Source organism: Microtus pennsylvanicus, chromosome 6, assembly GCF_037038515.1.
Source record: "Microtus pennsylvanicus isolate mMicPen1 chromosome 6, mMicPen1.hap1, whole genome shotgun sequence".
Taxonomy (NCBI): domain Eukaryota; kingdom Metazoa; phylum Chordata; class Mammalia; order Rodentia; family Cricetidae; genus Microtus; species Microtus pennsylvanicus.
In genome coordinates this window covers 92424698-92447918 of record NC_134584.1, presented here as the reverse complement: position 1 = coordinate 92447918, position 23221 = coordinate 92424698, and the positions used below count along the sequence as shown (strand labels likewise).

Sequence of the window (23221 nt, the reverse complement as noted above, 5' to 3'; positions counted from 1 at the left end):
AGTGAAGTTAGCCTGGCTGCTTACCAAGTCCCAAGATCTTGTCTCTACCTTCCCAGCTCTATGGTTACAAGCTTTGCTACAATGTCTAGCATTTTCATGTGGGCTCTGGGAATTGAACTCAGGTCTTCATGCTTGCATTGCAAGAGCCAGGTCAACGGAACCATCCCCCACTCTAGTCCTCTGTGGCCCTTCTTAATATATGCTAACACTGTTCAACATAAATTCAAACCACATTCAAGAGGAATTTTGAAGAAGCTTCTTTAGTTAGGTTCAAGGCTAAGATGGTAGCAGGAAACCTTTGGTATGGGATACAGAATGGAAACTGCAGATAGACGAGGAAAAGGGACACCCTATAAAATACATCATGTTCGCAATTGCTGTCAGTACTTTAGAGGCCACTGTCTAGTTTCTAGAGGATGGGCTTTATTTACATCCCCCGGAACTTCTAAAATGAGGTGTCATTATCAATGCAATGAAAAGTTTAATCAAATCAGCTCTAAACAAAACAGTATAACTTTAGTGCTTAGGTACGCAAAAGCTCCAAGGCATCAGGGTGTCTTAGTGTCTCCTCAAGGGAGATTATTCAAGTCAGAGGTCCCATGTAGTCTTAAATCCCACCTTAGCCAGATGGCCTGCAAAGAATGTTCCAACACTGAGGTGTTTGCTCTTCTTCCCTTTCTTCATCTTTCTTCCTTTTCGCTTTTCTTATAAACTTCCTCTTCTTCATGTCAAAGTATGTCCCAGGCACGGTCTGCAGTTCTGGGGGTACTCAGCACCTTGCTACGTAACTACCTCATCCGCGGAGTCTCGTTTTCAAATACTCTGAAGGCCTAGACCCCAGCACCCTCCAGGCTGGCTATTTGGGAATTTGTCAGATCACTCAATAGCGGCAGTCGCTGTAACATGACAGGAACTCCAGGTGGTTGGATGAGATGAGACCTGTGTGCGCAGGCGCACGTGTTTGTGTGCGTGGTACAGTCCATGGTCCCTTCTAAAATCTTTTCTCTTTTTCCAGGATTATGTTCTTATTCGCAAGGGTATCAACAGTGGCTGGCATGTACTATGTGCTCAAATGCATGGAGACAGACGGGAAAGGTCAAATGCACGACTCCCCAAATGACCCGTAACTCCTCGTTCTGAAGCCTCAAGCACATCTCAGGTCTCGCTGGCCCACTAGCCACCCAATCCCACAACACTTTTTGCTTACCTCTTACCCTAAAACTATCAAAAAAATATGCAGACTTGTGAGTATTGCCTCCTCTCAAAAACTTTTCCTAGTTAGTCTCTACATGACAGGGAGAGACTTCCTGGGAAACGGTTTAAAAATAGTGGCCAAGGGCGGTATGGGACATGAGCAGGCATCTCGTGGCAAGGTTCTCAGAGTTTCTGGCAGTGCAACCCACCCACCAGCGCATGTAATTCCAGCTCCGGCAGCTAGTGGGATTTCTACCGCAGAGTATGTGTGTGCCTAATCCTGGGGTCTGATTACAACTCCAGGTTGCTACTCTTGCTGTAACTTTGATTATATTTTCCTTCGTCCTCCATAATCAAGCTCAGATTGCTCCAGATGCATCGGAGAGGGATGTGAGCGTGCAGAGAAAAGCACATCTTCCCGGCCTTTGAGGCTCGCTCCCTTTTAAGGCTTACAGTGGTGGGAAAATTCTTTTCTGGTACCCTGGATCAGCAATCTGCTTCTGCCCCTTGGTTGGACCCCTGCACTAGCCGCCATTGTTAAATACTCCTAGTGAGGACTTAAAAGATGTTCTCTTTCGGGACAACAGGTGGCCACTGCAACCTCCAGTTCTGATTGGTGGAAAGGCCACCGGCGCCCAGTGGCCCAGAGAAAGGGCCTGTACTTCTGAGTTTCAAGAACTTACTCAATGGGGTCTTGTCCTGATAATATCTCAGCACACGGCCAATTTGTGCAACCCGCTGGGCCATTAGGGAGCGCCGCTGGGTTGTCAACATTAAATGGAGACTCAGGAGAGGAGACCAAAGCGTTTTTCAGGAGGGGGGGAGTCGGAGTCAACCCAGGGACAATGTGAGGAGTTGTTCCTTCCCTGAATACACATGACTTTCTCAGTCCCCTCACACACACACACACACACACACACACACACACACACACACACACACTTTCACCTAATTAAAGTTTTTTTTTTTTTTGTGTGTGTGTGTTTTTCCCTGCTTGGTTCCTGAATACAGTGTTGAGCGAAGGTACACACACAGGTGTTACGAACTGGAGTGTCTACTTTGGAGAACATACAGAAACCCGTGTATGTTTGGAAAAGTTTAGGCCCCGGGGCCAGGGAAGTGATCAGGAACCACACTATTAGAGACTTGTCAGTCGAAATATATCAACATCTTTCCCTAAGTAGTTTGCTGATAACTGAGCCGGGAAAGGGAGATCTCACAGCTCCACCGACGTTTTCTATCACTAAGGCTGAAGGCCAAACTTTCAAATTAACTCAGAGTAATAAAGCCGAGGGTGGTGGTGGTGCTGGTGGTGGTGGAGACTGGGGGGGGGGGGGGAGTGAGGGGAGGGTGAAACGTAGATTAAAGAAAGAGAAAGAAATAAAGAGGGGGGTGGGAGGGTGGATGCAGCGTGAGCAAGTTAATCACCCAGAACCTTTTGGGAAAAGAGGGACATTTTCTCTCAGAGAGCGGCGAGTGATCCCGCCTAGATCACTTACTCAAATGCCTTTCAAAAACAAACAAGAGTAAAGAAAATACAAAGAGACCCGACTCGAGCCTTAACCCGGGAAGCTTCAAGTCTGCCTACCTGTGAAAGGTCAGGCCCTAACACTCCTTCTGGAAAATACCACAGGTGTACATGGGGTTCCCGGTCCTGGCTACCAGGAGCTACTTGAACAGGTTAGTTTCTGGACTGGGTCTACACCCGGAACACCGGGCATAAGGATAGGTCCCCACCAGCAAGGATTGGGACAGGAAGGTAGGCACTGGGTTGGGAGTGGACGGTTTGGGGATGCGAAGGCAGAGGGAAGCGAGGGTCGCACAGGAGGAGAGCGGGACACGAGAGGGGACAGTGCTGGAAGCCGCGGGGCGGCCGAGGGAGGCCGGGGAGCGAGGAGAGCGGTGAGGCCGCGGGGACAAAGAGGACCGGGGAGGGAAGGGGTGGGACGGAGAGAGGCCGGGAGAAGGGCGCGCTGTGGCCCGGGCTGCACGGGCCGCGGGGCGGGGCGCGAGCCCGGAGGCGGTCGGCAGCCGAGCGCACCGGCGGGGCGGGCGGCGCGCCAGCTGCCCGGGGTGGGAGGGGCGGAGCGGCGGCGGCGCGGGGAGGGGACCGGCGGCGGCAGGAGGGGGAGCGGCAGGGGAGGGGCCGGGCCCCTTGTCTCCGCGGCTCCTCGGCTCAGTCCGCCCGGGGAGGAGGAGCGGGGCCAGCCGCCGCCGCCGCCGTCCTAGCCTCTCCGCGCACCTGAGCTCGCCGGCCGCCCCGGGTCCCCGCGCTGCGCCCTGTGCCCCGGGCGCCCGGCCCGTGCTTAGCCAGCCTCGGTGTCCCGGTGGGGCGCGTCCCCCGGGCCGCCTCCCGCTCTCCCGCGGCTCGCGTGGCCTCGCCTTTGTGTGCGGCGGCCGCAGCTCCCGGGCTCGTCGGCGGCCCCCGCGCGACACCCCTCCAGTCCCACAACCCGTGCGCTGTCCCTGGGCGCCCCCGGCCGGGCGTCCCCGACGGTGGATCGCGCGGCCGCAAGGAGGCGGGTAGCGGCCCCGGCGAGCTCCAGCCTCGGCCCCCGGCCCCGGCCCCGGCATGGATGTGAGGTTCTACCCCGCGGCGGCCGGGGACCCCGCTGGCCTGGACTTCGCGCAGTGCCTGGGGTACTACGGCTACAGCAAGGTGACCGGGCCGGGGGCGGGGGCCACTTCTCCATCCCGGGCGCGTCCGGCCTAGCCCGCTGCACTTTCTTTCTATCTTTTCTCCCCATACGCTGGTTTCTCGGTGCGCCTTCGTCTCTGACCAACTCCTCGTCTTCTCTTACTGTCCCCCTTCCCACCCACCTTTTTGTCCCTCTGTTGGCGCTCCTTCTGCCCTCCTGGTCCCCTCCCCCGCTCCCCCCAAAGCTGTGCGAAGCTCAGTCCCTGCACTGAGCCGAGACTCGCGCGTGAGTCCTTGTAGATGTTATTAGTAAACACGATTGCAGCACCTCTGCTATGTGTGTGTATGTATGGAGGGCACGCCACGTAGGGGTCCCAGAGCTCATGGACCTCCTTCTTCTTGCCGCCCATCTCACTTAACCCACCCAGTCAGAAGCTTCTCCCAGGTTCTCAGGGAAAGAGAGGAACAAACTTTAGAGAGTGCCCGGGTTCCGGGTCTGGGTCTGGGAAACCTGAAGTTGTAGGACCCCAGCAGGTGCCCTTTACTTCCTTCTCTCTAGGGAGCTTTCTCTGGTCTAACAGACGAAGGTACTCGCCTCTCCTGAGTTAGCTCAAAGAGCTTCTCGTGTTTTATTTTATTTTTATTGTTTTTTGCGGTGGCGGTCCCCCTCCCCCCCCGGGGGGGGAGATCAGAGTTGCAGCTTCACATCACGCCCCAGGGTCACCCCATCTTTTGCACCTCTCGTCGCGTTAACTCCAGGAGCGAGAGATTCAGGTGACCATAGGCGGACCTTGGACCTAGTCGGTGGGCTTTGAGGAACCGGGGTTGTCTACCTTTCCTAAACTCCCACCACAGAGCTTTGAGACGGTAACCCCGAGGGCGAGATTCAGAGAAAGAGCCTTTTGAATGTGTTTTTCTTTTCCCTTCCCCCGCTCCTCCCTCCCCCTCCGACTTTTCTTTCAAATCCTAGTTTGTTTATGATTGCTTGGATAACGGAGGAGGAAATACGGAGGCAGCTGAAAGAAAGGTGCAATACAAAACTAATGAATAGATAACAGGAAGAGGAGGGATTGTGTCTAGAGCCCGGACAGTTGGCTGTGCCCCTGGCTCATGGAGGTCCTGTGCCTTATTGTTTATGGCCCTCTCCCAACTCCAGTGCTAAAGTTTGCAAAAGACCATCAGAGTCTCACTGACTCTCTCCCGTGTCGTGGTGGGTACCCCTGAGCTGGGCACTCAGGGCCCTTCCAGTAAGGGAGGACGAGGGACTTTATTCAGTGTTTTTAGTCCAGTGGTGCCGGTGCCCATTCATACTCTTCCAAAATCTGAGGAGAATGCAATGCCTTAAGCGTCGAAAGCAAGGCAAGAAAAGGCCGAAGGCTGTAGCCAGAGTAAAGGATCGGTTTCTGTCGTCTGGTTTTGGATTTACTCAGGTTATTAAATGCTTTAAAAAGTCCCCCATGTATGCTCAGTCAGGGACCTAGGCAGCCTAATTAAGTATGTACTGTTTCTGAGAATCCGCCTAATTGTTCCAGTGGGCTATTACTTATCTCCTCGGAGCGCAGCCTGGGTATGCAATCCTCCTGTAGACTGGGCATGCTCTTATTTTTGGAAGCCATTACCTTGTCTAATGTAACTACTTTCTCTGATTTAAGATCAGCAACACTCGAATGACATCCAAATAGAAACCTATTGTATTAAGCCAGTCGCTGCCATGCATGGCAAATCTCTGTTCACTGGGATCCCAAGGGTTTCAAGGGACTGACGAAATTGTGGGTTTTGTGTGTGTGTGTGTGTGTGTGTGTATCTCCTTTTATTTTCTGAGAAGGGTTATTTTGAGTCATTTTAAACCACGAAGCTGACTTCAGGGCAGGCATATAAAGCCTGAAATCAGACAGTATTTGTCTAGCTGCTGGGTCAACTTTAGCAGTGGGGAAGCAAGCTTATTTGGTGCCCCTTTCTGAGTTCTGCAATGGCCCTGAAATAACCTGCTCTTGGGAATTCAGATGATAGGAAGGACTGGAGGGAGACAACTTAGAGAAGTTGGGATCAGCTTTGGGAGGGGTCAAATCGTACTTACTCTCAAGGTGTGTTTGCTTTGACTTGTTTACAGGTAAAAATGTAAGTACCTTTAGACTGAGCCACAGGTCAGATATAGTATTCCTGTATTCTTCATTTCTGGAGTGGAGTTTAAAAAAAAAAAAGCCAGTTTTATTCCCCACAATTTATCTTTGTGCAGAGAATGTAGCAGAAGAGGAAGTATTAACTTTATGAGCACAGAGCAGCTAGAGCTAATTAAAGGGTTACAACATTTGCTTCACAGCTAACTTGCATCTGAAGTGGTGTTTGCCGTACAGAGTAGATTTATTGAAGACGTAAAGCAGCGTACAAAGACAGGCGTTTACTTCATCTGAAAGTACCTGGAATTCATTCATCTTTCTTAAGGCTTGACTTTCGAAAACCTGTATTATCCTTCTGAATGAGAAATGATGGATTACAAAAAAGTATGTTTCTGCCTTTTCTTGTTTTAATGACCATCTGGGAAACTTCAGAAGAAAGCGAGCTCTCCGGGCCAGAGCTTCCCAAGTGAAACCCCGCGCTTATCTCTACATTTATTTACAAGCCGTGAATAATAGGGCTCCATTCATTTCTCCTTTTAACAGATGACCAGAGTCCTTTGTATAAATTATATGTGACTGTATTATCTTTACATTCTGTGAGTATATGGGTCCCTTTTAAATGTCAGTACTCAGGAAAGTATACTGTCTATGGAAAATGGATAAAAGGCTTTGGAGGGTTCAAAAGTCATTGCAAGTAGGAGAATAACTTCAAATAAAATATAGCCAGGATCATTAAAATCAGTTAATAATTCATGAATCAGCCGCTGATGTATAAACTTAAAGCCATGTCTGTTTTCTAAGGACTAGTTTTCATTTTCATTTCAATCCACTGTTAGAACGTTTATTTATTTATTTTTATGATGTGACTAGCAAATTGAACCAAAATCTGTATTTTTTTAAAAAGGGAAAAAAGTCATTATATTATTCAAGTGAGTTGGTGACCCACTGACTAACCCGGAGTTTTCCCTTGGGTTTAGTTAATTTTATTTTACCAGCAGGACAGTAACACATAAAATACCAGTTGAAGTTGTTGTGAACCTGCTGTCTCTGAATAAGATCGTACATCTAACATGGGTGTGAGATAAAATAATTCAGGTTAATAGTGAACTCGGACTGACCTCTGCTTGATTTGCTTAATACTTTTAGCATTTTGTTTCCTTGGCAAAACAGGGCTTTTTACATTTATGTAGATTAAGGCCTCAGCCCTAAGCCTTGCTTTCTCCTTTTTATGCGTGTTTTTATTGATCACCCGTACTTAATTAAGACATACTCTTGCTGGTCCTTTCATTCCATCTCATTGGCTCTCTATTCTGGCTACCTTGAAGGGTAAGAGACTGAAGGCTAATTCGTTTTTTTTTTTTTTTTTTTTTTTTTTTTTTGCCTCTCTTCTTGGGTACCATGTTTTTGAACTGAAAACTTACTGAGAGGAGATTTTGATGGATATTTCTTAGATCAATATCTTACCCTGTCATGAGGTAACTTACTTTATTTCTAGGATCTGGAGTATAAGACTGTTGAATTTTGAAAACTTCTTGAGATATTTCCATATCCTTCCATGACAGGTCTTAAAATGAGATATCAAAGCCACATGATAGGAGAGAAGTGGATTTTTTTTTAAGAGTTCCTCTCAGGGGTCATACATGTAGATGTCTATAGGGGCAGACGGTGGACCCATGTGAGGACAGGGTTTGTGAGAAGCTGAAAACACCACCTATGTAAAGTCATAGCCTTGCTCAGCATCAGCTAGACTCTCACCATGGCAACATTTGGGCCCTGTAATCCATAGTTTACAGTTCTCTTTATAAGAGAATGATAATCTGGATTTTCATGTGAAATAACCGTAGTTTTAAAACTATATCCATAGTTTTGAAAGATGATAGTAAATTGAGTAATTAGGATAATTGTGCCAAACCCTCATAGTCTACTTTTGTGTTCCTTTGGTCTTAGACTGGTTTATAAGCAGAATAGGACTCAAAGAACTTTTTATTTTTCTTGGTAAGTCTTTTGTCGTTAATGTTCAGTTATATGGGACATTTTATTCCCCTGTCCAACAGTGTGGTCAGTGTAGTGCTGGAGTGGACATGGGCAAAGACCTGGGCATTGTGACAGTTGTAGAGTTGTCTAGACTTTGTGCAGAGTGTGTGTTAGTATGTACACTTACGGTCTGGGCAACCCTCTACACCATATCAGACATTAACACCAACCCTGTCCCGAATTCCGTGTCATGGTACAGTGGTGTATCTGGGTTGATGTTGATCAGTTGTTGTATGTGTACATTTTGTAGCCATTTGATTATGTACTTGTTTTAATTTTATTGCTTGCTTGATATCCTCCTCCCTGAAACTTGAAACATTTTTTTACAGGCCATTGAAAAGCTTACAGTCCAAGTTGTCTGGCGTATAGTGACTAAGGGATAAAGGAGCCCAGTGGTCACAAAGTAGAGGTCTACACACTCTTCATCTGGTCACCCCAAACAGTGGGAAGATAAACGGAACCCTCTGCTCAGTAGGGACAAGCCTATAGTTAGGCCAGGAAAATTAATCTAGGGATTTTAGATTAAGCCGATGGATGTATGTGGTCACAGTGTTCAAAGAATGTTGCTATTTCTGTGCCATCCTCCTGCAGGGCACAAGCTCAGCTGGAAGTCCAAGCCACTTGAAGAGTTACTTTATTTAATCACCACAGTATTTAAAAGAAAGAAAACACCCTCAATTAGTTGTCTGTTTTTAAAAAATCGTTGCATATAATTTTTTGTGTGTGTTTGTGTGTTTTAGAAATAGTCACAGATTTGTTAACACTCTTCTGGAAGCACTTCTGAGGGGGTATTTGTGCCCCTCCATATTCCTCTCAGGTGCTGTGAGACGAGGCTTGGTGTTTGAAGGCTTTCATTGCAAGGAGATCTCATTAAACAAGAGAGAACTCGCACAGAAATCAAGTGAGATAAGGTTACTGCCATTGGAGAAATTACAGACTGAATGCATTTTTTGGCTAGTCAGCGGTGGAGGAGATGGTAGATGGTTGTCAGGTGGTGGAGGAGATGGTAGATGTTGTCAGATGGTGAAAGAGATGGTACATGGTTGTCAGACGGTGGAAGAGATGGTAGATATTGTCAGACAGTGAAAGAGATGGTAGATATTGTCAGATGGAGGAGATGGTAGATGGTTATCAGGTGGTGGAGGAGAAGGTAGATGGTTGTCAGGTGGTGGAGGAGATGGTAGATGGTTGTCAGGTGGTGGAGGAGATGGTAGATGGTTGTCAGGTGGTGGAGGAGATGGTAGATGGTTGTCAGGTGGTGGAGGAGATGGTAGATGTTATCAGACAGTGAAAGAGATGGTAGATATTGTCAGATAGAGGAGATGGTAGATGGTTGTCAGGTGGTGGAGGAGATGGTAGATGGTTGTCAGGTGGTGGAGGAGATGGTAGATGGTTGTCAGGTGGTGGAATAGATGGTAGATGTTGTCAGGTGGTGGAGGAGATGGTAGATGGTTGTCAGGTGGTGGAGTAGATTGTAGATGTTGTCAGGTGGTGGAGGAGATGGTAGGTGGTTGTCAGGTGGTGGAGTAGATTGTAGATGTTGTCAGGTGGTGGAGGAGATGGTAGATGGTTGTCAGGTGGTGGAGGAGATGGTAGATGTTGTCAGGTGGTGGAGGAGATGGTAGATGTTGTCAGGTGGTGGAGGAGATGGTAGATGTTGTCAGGTGGTGGAGGAGATGGTAGATGGTTGTCAGGTGGTGGAGGAGATGGTAGATGGTTGTCAGGTGGTGGAGGAGATGGTAGATGGTTGTCAGGTGGTGGAGTAGATGGTAGATGGTTGTCAGGTGGTGGAGGAGATGGTAGATGGTTGTCAGGTGGTGGAGTAGATGGTAGATGGTTGTCAGGTGGTGGAGGAGATGGTAGATGGTTGTCAGGTGGTGGAGTAGATGGTAGATGGTTGTCAGGTGGTGGAGGAGATGGTAGATGGTTATCAGGCGGTGGAGGAGATGGTAGATGTTATCAGACAGTGAAAGAGATGGTAGATATTGTCAGATAGAGGAGGTGGTAGGTGGTTGTCAGGTGGTGGAGGAGATGGTAGATGGTTGTCAGGTGGTGGAGGAGATGGTAGATGGTTGTCAGGTGGTGGAATAGATGGTAGATGTTGTCAGGTGGTGGAGGAGGTGGTAGGTGGTTGTCAGGTGGTAGAATAGATGGTAGATGGTTGTCAGGTGGTGGAGGAGATGGTAGATGGTTGTCAGACAGTGGAGGAGATGGTACATGCTTATAAAGCGATGGAGGAAATGGTAGATGGTTGTCAGGTGGCGGAGGAGATGGTAGAAGGGGCGGTGTGACCATTTTGTGGAGCAATATTCCTCTATCTTCCCCCACACCAGGATCATCCAAGGAACTTGTTAGGAAACTGGCTTTGGGATTTCACTCTTAGAAACTCTGATTCATGGGCTAGTTTTGGAGAAAAAATAAAGGTGGCATTGGATATTTTGGTGGAATATTCCTACCAACACATGTGCTGGGATTCAAGAAAGAGTTCAGGGTGAGGAACCAAAATGGGAATCTTTATGCAAAAAAGTAGAGGAAATGGATTTGATTTCTTCAGAAGTGAGGAGGTAGGAATTGGGACATGCTGTGACCTTGAGGGCTGGTAAGCAGTTTTAACACAATCCTTCCCTTAGTGAGGCTGTCATTTAGGAAGTAGAATGTTAACTATGCTCATTTAGAAATCCTGCCAAATTCATGGTTAATGAAGAAAATCTGTGTGTGTGTGTGTGTGTGTGTGTGTGTGTGTGTGTGTGTGTCCGTGTCCGTGCTGTGCACATGGAAATTCCGAGGACAGCCTGTGGGAGTTGATTCTCTCTGTCAACCATGTTCCGAAGTCATGAACTTAGGCCATCAAACTTGTGTGATAAGCACCTTTACCCAATGAGCCAGTTCTTTATTGTAATAATTGTGGGGGAAAACCAGAGTACTTAAGGCGTTGTGTCTGCTTGATGACACATCATTTATACATTTGATCGTTATTTGGTGGGAAACGCCTTTAAATAGCTACTACTAATGAGCGGTGATGTAAAGCTGCAGTAATTGAAAACACTATCAGCCACGAAGGAAAACATTTCATTTTGTAATGAAATGTACTTTCACAGTGGATTTCTGTGAGGTATAAATGGTGAATTTTAAGGGTCTTAGAGATTATCTTTCAGATTGGTTGTTAAAGAGAGATAGGATTTCCTTTTTGCTAAGTGTGCTTATAAGTTCAAATATGTTTCGAAGGTATATTAGGGTCTCTTAGAAAAGGAACAAAAATTGTGTTGAAAAATAAGTACTGGAGGCTTTTATTCAAGGTGTCCCTGAGCTTCTGGTATTTTTTTAAATCTTCTCCTGGGGTGGCAGATCATTTCGCTTCCTTTGTTTCCTGGGTTTGTGTCTTTAATCCCTTCCCCAGGGAGGCCATAGTCTCTTAAAATGTATTCCTTGACTATGTAAGACATATAAGCTACTGAAAAATTCTCCTTAATCTTAATTTAATTTTACTTTGCTTATTAAAGAATACTTTGAATGTCTGGTAATCCAGAAATTAAACCAATAGGCCAATATCAAGACACATTGGGGTTCCACATACTTAAGTAATGTGGAACTTATGTTTTCAGAGGTGCCAGATCTTAAACTGGCCCCTTCTATTCCAAATATGGTCGTTTTAATGTGACCTCATCTTTATGAGCTCAATTGTTTATATAGGAGATTTGTACTAAAGATGGTGTGGGTGATTTTTCAAACTGATTTAAAATTGACTTAGCATAAATAGTTATACTAGAATGGGAGACTTCCCCCCATGATTCCTGCCGCTAATTTATAACGGGCCAAGGATTTGCTCAGGAATGATAAAGGTCCTACAGTTTGTTTAAAATTGTTGTAGGAAGCAAAAACAGAAGTCAAAAACAAACAAACAAACAAAAACAAAAAAACCTGGCTGACTTGTGTACTTTTACAATACATGGCTGCTTTCCTTGTAGACAAGGTTGGAAGTCTAGAAGTATTGACCCATTAACAGATATGCCCAGCACATCTCTGCCCTTTCATGTCTGCTTCTTTAATGAAGAACTTGCAGTTTCTTTTTGGCTTCTTAAAAAAAAAATTCTAATGAAAGAGTTTAATGGAGACATGGTTAAAAGAATTGTATTATTTAAAAATCCTTTGGGTTGCAAGTGAGAAGAAGTTACCCAGCTGAGTTAAGGCAGCTGGAATTGTCACTTAATGTTTTAGGCATAGTTAGAACCAGAGTCACAAAGGACACCAGAGGACTTCCTTATCACTTCTGCTTTCAAGTGTTTGGCTTCTCAAGTCTGCTATTCTGACTGCAGGGAGTGTGTAGATGGCCAACAGCAGCTCATGGATCCAATCTCATTGGATAGACTCTGGCCCCAGGCCCAGAGTCACGTGGCATCTCAGGAGGGCGTTCATATACCATTTCCCTTGAGACCATGTGGTGACCCACATGGCTGAAGAGCGGGGAGCCTTCTTGATTCCTGTGTGCAAAAGCAAAGAACATCTATCACAAGACTGGCTTTGGAGATAGGGTGAAAATAAGTTGTGTAGATGCCAACTCGGGTGATGCTTGATGCAGTAGAAGATTTGCGTTATCCTGCTGGTGGTTGTTCCTGGAGACCAGAGTGAGCCTGTGCTTATGTAAGGCAGTATGTGTGTGTATGTGCATGCATATATACATGCATATATACACATATATGTGTCTTGCCTATTTGTACATATTATATATTTGTACATATATTTGTGTGTATATATACACACACATATATGTCATTTGTATTAGGTGTAAACTTTTTGTTAGGGACTGAGAATAGATGTGGCTTGCCTTCAAGAGGTTTCTGGCCTGACTGGGGGCAGGTGCTAAAGTATGTGTGTGTGAATATGTACTTATAAGACAGAGGTTCTAGGCTGCACATTGAGGAAGAAGGTTCTATAGGCATGGCGTTGTAGTCAGGTCGAAGGGATCATGGGGGCTCTCAGGTGTAGAGTGGATAAGTGAGTAAAATGTGGTTTGAGAGAAGAAGAGAGAGTGAGAGAATTTCAGGTAGAATCTGCTGCATGAACCTAAACATGGGCAAAAGTCCATTTAGAGGCTTGCATAGGTTGGGTCCCAGGCTAAATGTGGAGATGATTCTCAACTTTCTGAGGAGGTTGGAGATGTGGTTTGTTATGACCAGGTTATGGAGGCACTAGAATGTCTGGGGAAAGTCCAAGATTTCATTTAGTAGGTTCTAATAGAGTAAAGTATGTATGTATATGTATGTATGTATGCATGCATGCATGCATGTACATCCCTGTGTGTTTATAGACGTGCATGCAGGCGGAGGATGAAACTTGAAGGGGGCCCTAATGAGAAGATACTTTCAAGGCAGCCTCTGAGAATGTCTGAGGAAGATGGGGGAGGATGTGAGCTTCAAAGGGTATTGTTGAGTGAAGAGTCAAAGTGAGCTTAGCCTTCCACAAAGGCTTGCTAACTACTGAGAAGAAAAGGAAGACAGCGGGGTTTATGTAGCATATTTGCGCATCCAGTTGAGTAGAAATGATGAGAGGAAAGGAGGAAGAGATACCCAAAGACAGACACAAAGATAGACAGAAGAGTGGATATTGTTGTCTTGTGAGTTCTGATTGACAAGCTCGGGATCTATCTTTGCCTAATTCTGTTTCACTTCTTCCCCTATTGTCCTTCTTGCTTTGTGTGTCCTGGACCACACCAGCCTTTATGTCCTCTTACTGTATCTAGAACCATTTCCCATTCTAGACTTTGACGTTCTTCACTTCCTCAACCCTTTGATGGCCAAATGCCATTCTCCAATATAGCCTAACCACCTGAAAATACCCTAGCCTCTAAAATACCCCATTCTTATCCTTCCAGTTAGGACTCTAGTGATTCTGTATAATTTTATTTCTAATATGTAATTTAATGGCTTGAATTCTTGTCTATTTTCATTGGAATTTGAACTCCTTTAGGTTGGGGGTCTGTGAACAGCACTTTTCACAATAAAGAAAATGTGGTAAGTCATGAGAAAGATAGGAACAAAAATGCTGTTGAGCAGATATAATTGTACTTTAATCTTGGAATGTACATGTATTGGAACCACCACATGCTGGAAAGCTCTAGGCAATGGAAGCATAGACGAGAAGACCCGCTTGTCTAGTTTTTAAGGAGATGCTGGTCTGCAATGGTAATGATTTGCTTCAAAGTTTCTAAATTCAAATCTAATTGATAATCTTTTGTATCAGTAATTTGTTCAGAGTTCAGGGCAGGGACAGAGCAATGGGCATGAAGGTGACTTGATGGTGGATCTTGCTGAGGTAGCAACAATAGAAAAGCAAGAATGAAAGAGACTGATCTTAAACGAAGCAGGCCAAGAAAAGACCAAGGAAAGGGTAGCCTCAGTGCATGCCCAGGGGGAGGTAAACAGGAAAACCAAGGAGCAGAAGCGAAAGTTGTATAGCAGTGGATTAAGTGACCCAAACATTTACCTCTGTCCATCTTAGTCAAGTCCAGGAGGAAATAGTTCAGGGATCCTATGGGGCTTCATAGACGCCTAGGAACCAGGGTGCTCTGGCTAGCATGAGTCTTGTCTTCCTGGTTCAAGGTGCAGTTGCCAGTGGTCAGGCCAGCAGGAAGGAGGAGGCTAAAGGAGCTTCCAGAAGCTGCCGTATAAATAGTTTGCTTATAGTTCACTGGCCGGACTGAGTCAGTTGTCCACCTGTGGTGACTGAATTCCCAGAAGTCTCTACTGCTGCTGGCCATGTGATCAAGCTAAGCACCCCATCGTTATGGAAGGAGTAAGTGCACGAGAAGACATGGAGATTAGTGGGTGTGTGGGGATGTGTACCAGGTGAGGGCCTAGACCTACTTCTTGGGTTGTTCCAAATTGCGATTGTGTGCAGTGGTCCAGTTTCTGCACATTTTTGTTGACATTTGCTTCTTGGAAAACCTGTGGTGAGAGGCGCATTGTGCCAAGATGGAGGCTCTTGAGTCCTTTCTTTAGTTTGGGCATTTTATTTTGGGCCTGCTTAAAATACCCAGTAATTTATGTTCTTCTTCGCAGAAACTGCAAATCATCATGTCCTAATTTTAATTGATTACCTATATTTCAGGCTCACATTTCTCCTCTTTTCAAAATATGTCTTCAAGTTTTATAATGCTATTTCTCAAGTCTCAGTATAGGTGAGCAAGCTTTTGAGTAGTAATCATTCTCGATGTTTTGAAGCCTGAGATTTTGAAAATTTTTATCAAACCCAGTTTGCTGCTGACTCCTGTATCCGCATATCTACCAAAACCCCCTTTCTGCAGAAACCCCCAGACCTGAATGTCCCTTCACCCCACTTAACCTCCTGGTTCTTGCCTTTCATCTTGACCCTGCACACGTAACTGCCAGACTTGTTAGCCATCCTACCTTCTAGCTAACCGCCTCTGTCGACTCCCTCCTGAATATCTTTTCTATGAGTCATTTTTCAAGCAAATAATCTTTACCTAGAGTCTCACCCAGAACCCCCATCCCCTGCCTCCTCCTGAACCACTTCTCTTTCTTTCTAAGTTGTTGGAACTGGGACTCCTTCAGTGATCTCTCAGTGCTATTTCAGTCTTCCTTATTCCTGCAAGAACATGGAATGCCACTCTCAGGGTCTGTATTATTCAAATCCTAGAGTTCTACCTTATGATAATTTAGACCCTCCTTTATCTTCTTGTCCCTCTGTGTCCCCTTCCTTCATTCCTAGATCCTGATGTTGTATATCTTGATGCTTCTGGTAACTGCTTCTCTGCCACTTGTTTCCTGCTTCTCCTTATCTTCCCAGAGACTGTGACTGTTCATCTCAAGCTTGGCTTTGTTTTCCTTTGCCTCTGTATTAAAAAACAAAATAAACCAACAACAGCAAAACTTTTGTAGGGATCTTTGTGCTTTTCATTGGTCCCTTTCTGATACTTGCATCAGTTATCTCTGGCTGTGTAACAAACAGTTTCTAAGTATACTGTGACTTATAGGTCAGCCATCTAGGCTGTGCTTAGCAGGGCAGGTTTTATTTCCTCTGAGCTTTCTGTGTGTACTCACTATGGAATTGCCAGGGTACTTTGTTTTTGGAGGGCATCTGGCTGTCTGCTAGGGACCTTGTTTTTCTGGCATGCTATCCCCTACTACTGTGTGATGGTTGGGGCTTGTTTTCATGGTGGCTTCCTGAGAGGGCTGGTACTGGGGCTGAGAAATGTCATGTAATACCTTCTGTCATATTCTGTGGACCAGAGTGAGTCATTGGGCTAGCCCAGATTCCAGAGAAGAGGAAATAGATTCCATTTATGATTGACAGAGAAGCAAAATTATCTTACACAAGAACATGGCTACAAAAGTGTACAGAACCGTAACCCTTGTGTAATCTACCTCAGGCCTCAAATCTGTATCTCCTGCTTAGCCTCAGATTCCTTTCTGCCTCTTTACACTGAATTAATCCCCTCCTCCCTTCCTCCCTCCCTCCCTCCTTCAATCCCCCTCTCCCTCCCTCAATCCCCCCCTCCCCCTCCCTCCTTTCCTCCTGCCCTCCCTCTGACTAAACCTGTGTTCTACTTGTCATGTGACATCACAAGGATAGTCTTGGCTATCATTGTTTATAGCAATGCTTCCTCTAAGTTGCATCCTTCAGTATTTCCTATCAGTGGTATTATATATCCAACATCTTAACATATTGATTTACTTTGTACCTTGTTGCATATGGCAACCGGACATTGCTGTGATGTACAACAGTTTTTTTAGTACATTTATAACTGCTGTGTTTTTAAGCATTTGTTTATGTACTGCTTTTGCATAATAGCTACAGAGAAACATTGGCTAACATGGTAACCTGCTGTGTCTTCAACTCGTCATTGCAGAGGTTACATGTTTAACATCAAATTTACCACAGTAAGCCTGACTCAAAGTCCTCAGCAAGATGCTGGTGACTTTTCTTACCTCTTTGAGTCATTTTGGTCACAGTTGGTGCCATTTCATCCCCACAAGCCAGGGGTACCTGCCTTTATAATTTCCACCTTGCTCAGACATCTTGTTGGTTTTGAAAATATTAATTTGAAATAGCTAATATCCTACTGCCTACAAGCCCATTTATTTACAGAAAGTAATTTTCTTGCCCCATCCGTGTTAGTAGCTTTTTTCAAATGTTTTCTCCATTCTTGGCTTTGTCTTAAATTTCTGATTATCAGTGGGGACGTATCATGTACCAGGAGCTGCCAGGTTTTATGGCTTATCAACCACAGATTTTTGGAAAACATTGTGGTCATAACGACACTGTATTGGGCATCTGGCTTCTCCCTCTTCAGGTACTGTGACAATGCTAGAGCTTCCAGAAAATGCGAATGGCAGGTAGCAGTCAGCATTCCCTGTGCTGGATGTGTCGAATAAAGCCTGCATACCCGTGGAGGGTGGAGCTTGAGGAAGTTCAAGGTAGGGACAAGGTAGAGGGACCTCAAGTCAAAGAGGAAGAAAATCTGTTGGGTTAATGGGAAGACCGAAAGGAAGTGATGGATGATAAAGATCTAGAAAATGACAAAGAGTGGCATCTAGTTGCCGAGAGGAAGTTTGGAAGACTTGGCCTGTGAAAATGAGGTTAGTTCAACAGTGTTAAATTCATTTGATAACAAATGAGATTTCGTTGGTTGATTATAGCTGCTAACCAGAATTTCCAATCCACTAAAATTCAATGCTCTGAGAACTTTTTTTTCTAATGACAGATTTTGCCATCATGTGATTATTGCCACAGAATTTGTGTCCTTCAGTCTCTTATCAGAAATGATTATCTTAACATCTCTGCTGGCCAGACCATATTTTTTAAAAGTCTGTTTTAAGAAATAGCAGTGGTGTGAAGAAGTTATGCTGTGTCGGTGTGTCCAGATAACAGAATTCCAGAGGCGACTGCTGCCAGTGGTGGGCTATGCGCTGGACTCCTTTATTGTTGTGCACTCTTCTCTTTGAGGGAACGTATGTGTAGCAGGCTCTTAAACATCCTTCACTCTTTGGTTTTGAATGTGGCTCTCTGTATCTCAGCGAGTCTTTAGGATGACTCAACAGACTATTCTTAGAAAACATCAACAGGAGGATCTGGAGAGAACTCAGTTTTATCTTGTGGGTGTGTTGACCTTGTCATTTTCATTTCTGTCTTTACATTGGCTGCCAACCAGTTGGAGACAAACAGGAGAGCTCTGTAGTAGATGTTTAGGATGCTGTAAGATATATTCCCATGGACCGCCAGTCTAGATTTTTATTAGTTCCTTTTTTTAAAAAATGCAACTAATTGTTGGTGTGTATGAGTGTTCTGCCTGAATGTCATATTTGTGCACCATGTGTGTACCTGGTGCCCGCAGAAGTCAGAAGATAGAATCCGATCCCCCAGAAATGGAGTTAGAGATGGTTGTGAGTCACCACGTATGTATTATATTAATAAAGATGTAAGATCCTTGACATTAAACAAACATGCACTTACATCTTCCTAAAACCAAATTTCCCCATCAGAGAAGGAACCTAAGTCTCCTATTCCACTTTATTCATTCCTCGTTTGGTGTCTTTATTAATATAATACAATTCTCAGTGTGTTACATTTGCTAGAAGTTTGTTATTGGATGTTTCCTTCAGAATTCTAGCCTTTACTGGCATGATAAAATATAGGTGGAGTTTTCCCATCCTGGGAGCCACTTCCAAATTACCACACAGAGGCTTATATTAATTGTAAATGATCAACCAATAGCTCAGCCTTATTACCAACTAACTCTTACATTGAAATTAATGCATTTCTTTTAATCTATGTATAGCCAAATGATTTGTGGCTTTACCTGTTACTCTAGTATCTCTTGCTCACTCAGTGGCTGCTGGTATCTCCCCAGATTCCTCCCTTCTTCTTCCCTGTTGTTAGTTTGGTTTTTCCACCTAACCTTATCCTGTCCAACTATTGGCCAATCAGTTTCTTTATTAGAGCAAACACAGTGAATTATAGTCACATAGCATAAAAGAATATTCTACAGCAATAAAATGTACAAACTGGTATCCCTTCACTAGTTTTAAATGTTTGAACCTTCACATCATCCAGGAGTTATTAATCCCTGAGAGTGGACTTGTCTGGATTCTACCTAAAGACAGTGCTAAGATGGGCCTGGCATTGAGGTTCTATTATCAAGGATTGACAGAGCCACGTGTGGATTCCATGATCTAAAAATTGGCTTCTGAGGATCCAGAGTTTCCCTTTGAGAAAGGGCTGTCCAGGGCTTCAGGTACCCTGCCTGGTGCCAGGTGTTAATTGAAGAGAAAGAGTTGATGTGTTCTGCAGCCAGCCACTCTCTTAGATTGCTTTCAAGTGACTCATGGTAATGCAAATGTACTTGACCATTTTTGGGGGCAGGGGGTCACTGTTTTGTTTATTCAGCTTTCTGAAAATTGGAAAACTTAACTTCTGTACCTCTGGAAAGCAGCCCAACTCCCTCCTTAGGTTCTTGTTGGTTTTGCTTATCAGAGGTGAGACCTGAGTTTTCTAATGGGTTCCAGTGACTCTGGTTAGATATCATGGGGATGATGGCAGAGTGTGAACCTGGCTGAAAAACCAGACAGGCTGCCAGCTGGATCCAGGGTTCAACCATGTAGGGGTGATTCTAGCATGCCCCTGAGTCTTCTAGAGATTCTATTTAGATCTGGACAAACAGTGGTGACCGGAAACAGATTCTGTGATGCTCTGCGGCACTTTATTTCCCAGGAACACCTTCTTCTTGGAGTTCCTGTGATGAGTCCCCTCACATCTAGGGACAACCACTGGTATTTACAACATAGGATCATTGGAATATTGACTGTAACTCTTACGGAGGACTCTACTGATGGGTGATAATACTGCCATCATTATTACCCCAAGATATCCAAGATGATGTTAACTTCTATCAACATTTCCTCCGTGACATGCTAACAGCAGCTCAGTGTCTTTACACATAGATCACAGCTAACACAGACCATCAGAGACCCCTTGCCTCACAATATCCCAAGATTTTGGGCAACTGTTTGGAGGATTTTCATCTTGAGATGACAGATGAACTCTGTGCTCTTGTTTAATGTTTCATTTGGGTGAGATTTTTTAACCTGAGCAGTTTTGATATTTGGGGATGATACTTCTTTGAGTATACAGTAGAGTGTTCTGTAACATTCCTGGTCTCTACCCACTGGAGACCAGTCTTCCCTTCCTCCATTGTGGCAACCAAGAATGTCTCTAAACACTGCCAGACATCTGCTGATTTGGAAACACTTTTATTTTTAAGTGTTTTTTGGGGGTGGGGGGAGGGAAATGGTAGTGTCATTAAGAAAGCACTAGCTGGGAAGCTTTATTCTGTTGTTACAAAGGGAATTTATCAAAATGTAGGGCAGGTATCCTTTTAGGGTCTAAAGGATAAAAAAGAGGCTCCATCATTGTGTGTTTCCAGAATAGCCAAAAAAGCCACTGCTCATTCCAATGAGATGGTCCCCAGGGAAGGAGGCTACTGGTTTGACTAAAATAATCTACCTTTGTCTTGACATTTGCCAAATGTTACCCTTTTTCCTTTTTCTTTCTCTCTGGGAACATCTCTGGGTTAATAAAAATATCTCTTGGGTTTACAAAGCTGTGCAAATAGAGTGGATCAAGAAAGAGAAAGTTGATGTTCACTAAAGGAAATGTTTGCCTATCCGTGGGGAATTGGCTCAGTTGGGGCCCCACCTATATTTTTGGGTGCTTAAACTAAGTTACAAAGGTATTTTGGATGAATAATCTGTGTATAGATTATAGCTAAATATTAAGTAGGAGCAATATAGCATCAATTGTAATTTCCTGTGCATTTTTTTTAACATCAGCACACAAGTTGATTACTTGCATGGTTGGTTTTAAATATATCTATTAATTTTTGCTATCGACTTTCTTATTTTAAGAATCACATACACATGGAAGATCAGGAAACTTGGTTTGCTTCATTCATTCTTCTTTTGTTCCCCAGAAGTTCACGGAATGCCCACTGTGTTTGGCATGGAGAGCACTGAAACTGAATTTTCAGGAACATTGAGCACATACACTTGGTTTTCTGCCTGGTGCACTGTGCCCAGCATGCAGGAGAATCTCAGTATACAACTAGGTGTAAAATTTTACACTATTCTTTAGAGTTCTTTACTTACCGCTTTTATTAGCTACTTGGACATTATTAGGAACAGTTGATGTGGTGTCTTAAGCCCATCAACGCATGCAAAAGAGCAAATTCCAAGAAGGAGTGGTCCAGTTGTCTCCCAAGAAGTTAGTTGCTTAGCATACCTGTTAGATCCTTCTCAAGCCCTCATCACTGTGACCCTCCCCTCTCTACTATGCCTGGAATTTGCAGAGGAAAGGGGAGCGCGAAGACAACAACAGTGTCCCCTCTCTGGCTCTGATCAGGGTTTTATTGTCAGGAAATCCCCCCTTTCAGGGACTTCTTTGTCCGCATCCTCTAACCGGCCCTCAGCCCCACACCCCGGCCCCCTGCCGCAGGACGATTTCAAGGCTTTATGGAAATGAAAAGTTGCTCTTCTTCACAAAAAAAAAAAGATTGGGGGAGATAAAGTGATTAACACTTATTTTGTTCAGGAATCCATCTGAGCCAGCATCCTTGGGCACTCATTTGGCTTGTTGGAAGGGTAATCTCTTTCAGAAACATTGGGCAGAATTGACCAATTCATTATGTATGTAAGTCTGCTTAAGAATGTTTAAGTCAGTGTGCCCTCATCTCCCGCTTCCTAATCTGCCTTGGCCCTTCCATTCTCTTTGAGTTTCTGCAGCTCATTTTCCCCCTGATTATTGAAGCTTTCCCTAGACATTCCAGGCTTGGTGGAATCTTGATGAATAGATTTATGGGGAGGGGGTACCCTCCTCTCTTACTTGCTTGTTGAGACCAGATTGTTCTGGGGGTAATTAAAACTTGGGAAACTACAAGCTTACGTATAAAAATATGAGACCACTTCAGCCAGTGGGAATGTTGGAGAATGACTTAACCAGCGGTGGGAAATTCTTACAAACAGTCGCTACTTTAGGACAACATGAATCCGTCCTGCAGAATGATGAGATATTTAGATTAAAGCAAGAACATAAAAAAATATCGGAAGCTGTTGAGAGAACATAAGCATTTACATGTGATACATAAGACAGACGTGTGGACTGCCAGGAGCTACAGAGCAGTGAAGTCATGAGAAAAGCCTTCCCCTTACTGTCTTCTTAGCACATGCCCCCGCCATCTCTGATAGCAAAGATTAGCTAAGATCAACTCATAAAAGCTTGATCATAGCCATTGCTAGACTTTAGTGTTTCCCTTTGTACATCGTCAGTAAAGTCATTGATGCCTAAGTATACTCTTTAGGTGCCTAGAGTAGGATTTGATTATATTGTTTTGTTTGTGCTCTTTGACTTCAATAATTTTGGTAGGTACTCTGGACTCCAGAGAAGTTCTCTATTTCCTTGACTGATTTCAGAGAAAAGGGAAAAAGAGAAAGAGGAAAATGAGTCCCCCCGGATCCCCCCCATTAAGCGTGTCTTATTCAAAGGGTGTATGTGGACAGCTGCCCTTCAGAACAGTCACCGAGTTTCGCACCATTCAAAAGGCTCTTGGTTCATTTTATCTACTGAATCTGATAACTGTAGTGTGGTAAGACACCACGGCGTGGCATCATCCAGATTCATGCATTTTTCTTGCTTTGTGTTTTAAAATTTTGAAGCAAGAATAAAACAAGTAGGAATTTTTTTTTCTTTTGTGATTATTAATCCAGCTCTGGATACTTCCTGGGAGATTTTTACCATAGCATGGAAATATATTTGGGGTGACGATGCCAAGGAGAGGCAATAACGCCATGCCAAGGTCAGAAAGCTGAGAAAGGGGCTCAAAGAATGGAACTATAGAAGGTGACTGAGATTTTCAAAAGTCCTTGTGTCTTGTTATGAAGACCAGCCCCACCCCCTTCTCCTCTTCCTTCCTCTTTTTCTTTTCCCTTGGCCTCCTCTTTCAGGTTTGTTTGTTTGTTTTGTTTTGGACTTTTTTTTTTTTTTGACAGTCTTGCTGTGTAGACCAGGCTGGTCTGGAAAACCAACTATCCTGCCTCGGCCTCTCAAGTACTTGAGCTTTTTAAGCATCTGGCCTTTTAAAACAAGATAAAAGACCCTGTGATTCAAGTGTTCCCCCCTGTTTGGAGAGGTTGCTGGAATCAGCGGGAGAGGTAGGCTGGTTTAAGGAAGA

The 23221-nt window shown here is 44.5% G+C and overlaps 1 protein-coding gene across 3 annotated transcripts in view; it reads left to right on the top strand.

Annotated features, from left to right (window-relative positions):
* The first annotated feature begins 2617 nt into the window (after nucleotides 1-2617).
* The window catches only part of Tox3 (TOX high mobility group box family member 3), a 107594-nt gene continuing 86990 nt past the window's right edge, over nucleotides 2618-23221 (top strand). For 2 of the 3 annotated variants that reach the window (XM_075976843.1, XM_075976842.1), the window contains exon 1: nucleotides 3328-3853. In XM_075976843.1, coding sequence (XP_075832958.1) covers nucleotides 3767-3853 — 87 coding nt within the window. In that variant the 5' untranslated portion in view covers nucleotides 3328-3766. Of the gene's footprint in view, nucleotides 2875-3327; nucleotides 3854-23221 lie in introns of those variants that run through there. The other variant, XM_075976844.1, reaches the window with a different exon arrangement.